General features: G+C 33.8%; 1 protein-coding gene across 1 annotated transcript; it reads right to left on the minus strand.

Moving 5' to 3' along the window:
* Positions 1–840: 840 nt before the first annotated feature.
* On the minus strand, positions 841–2,621 carry LOC133290918 (serine/threonine-protein kinase PEPKR2-like; the record flags this gene model as incomplete). The annotated part of the gene is made up of 4 exons (XM_061489068.1): positions 2,582–2,621; positions 1,681–1,977; positions 1,124–1,281; positions 841–879 (listed from the first exon to the last, which is right to left on the minus strand). Coding segments are annotated over exons 1-4 (534 nt in total), but the record flags the coding sequence as incomplete, so codon positions are not given.
* Positions 2,622–3,919: the final 1,298 nt, after the last annotated feature.

Genomic DNA, 3,919 nt, shown 5'->3' on the forward strand with positions numbered 1-3,919 from the left:
ACTTGATTTGGTTAAGAAATGATCAAGTTATGGTGAAAAGAAAATTTGAATGCAAATTGGGTTTTTGGGGGAGGGGGCTGCGGGTTTCATGAAGAAGAAGGGAGGAAGGTGATGCATGAATAGTGCCAAGCACATGTGGCTTAAGTCACTTAAGTGGGGTGGGTCCCACCGCCACCTCACGCGATTTAAAACTAATCCGAATTTTTCTCCGATCCCACTAAACGTCCGTAAATTCACAACCTATTTAGAAACTCAAATTTTTAACATTAACTATTCCCCTTTAATTAGGCTTGATCAGATGAATTAAGAGTCCTCCATTCGTTCGGAGAAAACACTGTTTTAAGCTATTACGCGCGCCATTGGCACGCTTCCCCAAACTGTCTTAATTTCATCGAATATTATAAGAAATCATATTTCCTAACTCATTAGACCATTTTTTTAACTCATATTTGAAACCTAGAGCTCAAAATTCAACTGGCACGTTTTACGGTGCAATCGTAACGCGATATTTTTACCCGCGAAAAACACTATTCACTGATTTTTATGAAACTTGCCTATCCACTCAATTTTTCGTTCTGAACCCATTTCCAGGGTTATTTTTACCATCTGAGACCTTCTACTCAATTTTTATCTTCCTAGGGTTGCGTGTTGGCTAATTACCGTTTTGCCCTTTCTTTGTATTTTGGCCTAATCTTTAGGATTTTCACTAATTCATCACTTGATTGCTCATTTAATATTTTAATTAATTGATTTAAAATTGTGAGGTGTTATACTTTTCATCCTCATAGCATCTATCAGTAAAGTACCAACGCAACACCAATCTTTGTGTTGATCACGTACCCAGTGTGCAAAATCCAATTTTTGCCGCAAGACACAATTCTGCAGTCAAAATAGAGAAAGATCAGTCAACGAATTCTAGTCAGATTGATCATGAATGAACGCAAAACCACAAGGAAAGCATCCAAACACAAATATTAAACTTCAAGAAAGTAAATCGAACCCCGAAGCTTTCTCGCAACGTAATGGCGCCAAAAAGCGCCATCATATAAAAATAATGAACTAGTAAGAAAAAAAAATGAATATCGTCAAATTATATAAGAAAAAGCATTGAAAGGCTTGAAACCTCATTAAGGAACCCATCATCCATCCTGTTTCTTCCTAACCTAGGTTCAGGTGCAGCAACAAAGTTGTGGGAAGCAGCTCCATTTTGGTGCTTCGACTTTGATTCAACGGGCAGGATCTTCAATGTACGTTCTGTGTAGAAAGATATCCATGGATGTCCTGAAATTGAACCACATAATATTAATTTAACATGCAAACAATCGAACAGTTCTTAAAACTTAAAAGTACTGTCATTTTATTTCCTGTTTAAAAACATTAGGGAGAAAAAGAGAGCCTCAACCACATAGAAGAACACATAATAAAAACTAACAAAAGTAAGTGAGAATTAACAGATTCCCACTGTTATCCCAACCAAAACAAGGCAATCCTTCTAATTATTAAGAATTCATGTGAAAGGCAAAGATACTTTTCAACAAAACTTGGAAATTTCTAATTTTAATTATTTCAAGATTAAAAAACAAAAAATCAGACCAAATACAACTAGTCTTTGGTGTATTCATCATTGAGGAAGAGAGATAAAGCACGCTACAAAACATTAATAATCTATCATAAACTTACTAAGTACTTCATCAGCTGTTATCCTTGCTGAAATATCCCTTGTCAGCATTCTCCCAACAAGATCTCGTGCAGGTTTAGATATTGATTCCCACATCCCGGTTTGGAAATCTAGCTTGGAATTCTTAATAGCCTCAAAAACTGCTTCTTGTGAATCCCCTTTAAATGGAAGAACACCAACCAACAGAGCATGCAGGAGCACTCCAGCACTCCATATATCCGCCTTTTCTGAGTATCTACCCAACAACACTCCTGGTGCAACATATGCAGGGCTCCCAGCCAAACCCGTCAAGTCCTGACCTGCAATGCAAATTTCTAGACAATGAGGCTATGCATAAACAACATAAATGACTCATGTATGTATGTATGTATCTTTTACTTATGTGTGTGTATTTATATATATGTCAATTGAATTACTGATATTTTTAAATGCTTAAAAATTAAACAAAGTGACCTTAGAGTAGGAATGGTTAGCTTCAAACTATTATAAGCATTTTCTCTAGGACCTCTTATTCTTAGACCGCTAGCAAATTTAATTGAACATTGAACATAGTAAACTTAAGGGAGATGACCATCTGAACTCTCCAATTTTTACTCCTATGTACAGGGTAACATTAGTAAAGTACAATTTCAGTTGAAAGCTCATCATGATGAACTTCTTCAAACTTGGTAATTAAGGTCAAATGCTCTCTCTGCTCTTTCTGTTTCTTTTTCTCTGCGTCATGTGATCTTAATGAACATTGTCTTACTAGCTCAGATATTATTAAGGTGAACATGTGTGCCTGGTTTTCACTGTATCTGCTCTTTTTGTTTTCCTCCTCCCATTATCTGATAGATCACATATCCCCTCGGTCTACTTCCATGTGTATATAAATGTGTGAACTATTGATGCTCATCTTGATACCTGTTTCACAAGTTACTTTCATAGTTTCATTTGCATACATGTAACAGGGTGTGACAATAATAATATATAATACTATTATTGTATTTTTTATTCTCTATTTGAGATCTATATGTAATAGACAAATAAATGGTGGCGACGAAAGTTTGCCTTTATGAGGTCTGGAACTGAGTAACGTTTCTGTTAATAAAACAATAACCATTTACTCAAACCACCCACACAAAATAAATAAAAATAAATAAAAAAATCAGGATTTCTGAGATACAGATACCATAATTGTTAATTTGTATGGCAGCTTCTTTACGTAGGAAAAAAAGGATATTGCAGTTATATATATAATAATAATAATTTATTATTGCAATTCTACAGGGGGCATTGGCTGATATATCTGATATTATATATTATACAATATTGCTAGTTATATATCACTTGCGTTTACAAATTTGGGTGCTGATTTGGTTATTTGGTTTTGACTCAGGGAATCTGGATGAGAAGGGTACAAAAAGGGGGTTATATGATCTATTAATTCAAGCAGGAACACTCTTGAAAAGGCCTTATAACACCCGTTGAGACCTGGATATGTTTACATCCTTATTTGCAATTGTGGATTTGAACCTTTGCTTCAAAGATTGCAAGTTTATAAGATTATATAAATTATCTTGTGCTTTTATTTGTTGTTGATCTTTGAATTCCAATGTTTAATTTAGCATTTAAGATAATATAAATTTAATTAAGATAATATAAATTTCATTAATTTGAATTGCAGATCATATAATTTTTTTAAAAAAATACTTTTTAGCATTTAAGATTTTTTTGATAAAATATGGTATTTGGATTTTAAAGTTAAATAACTTTTTTGCTACAAATTTTACATTCCTTTATTTATTCAACAAATATTAAATTTATTATATAATTTATATATTTTAAAATAAATAAATAATTAAATTCACGAGTTTGAAAATTAAATCAATAACTATAAAAAAAAATAAGTTTTGAAACCAAGTCAAAAGTGGGTCAGGTCGGATTTGACCAAATTTTGAAACCAAGTCAGACCCACTTTAAAAACCAATTCAGGTCAGTCCTGATCCAGTTCTGAACCAGTTCAAGAAATATTCAAATCGGGTCAAACCTGACTTGGATTAAATAAACTGGGTCGGGTCAAAATACCTGACCCATAAAAGCAAGTCGGGTCGGGTCGGGTCGGCACAAAAACCTGACCCGACCTAACCCATGCACAGCCCTACACAAAAGTGAGTGAGACCTACTGAGAAAAAGAGAGAGAAAAAAATGAGTCCTACCGACTTTTTTATATGTTGCATGAGATAATTTTTCTCATGCAAC

Source organism: Gastrolobium bilobum, unplaced genomic scaffold (assembly GCF_033153095.1).
Source record: "Gastrolobium bilobum isolate Gb01-03AN ecotype WA unplaced genomic scaffold, APGP_CSIRO_Gbil_v1 utg443004, whole genome shotgun sequence".
In the NCBI taxonomy this organism is placed as follows: Eukaryota; Viridiplantae; Streptophyta; class Magnoliopsida; order Fabales; family Fabaceae; genus Gastrolobium; species Gastrolobium bilobum.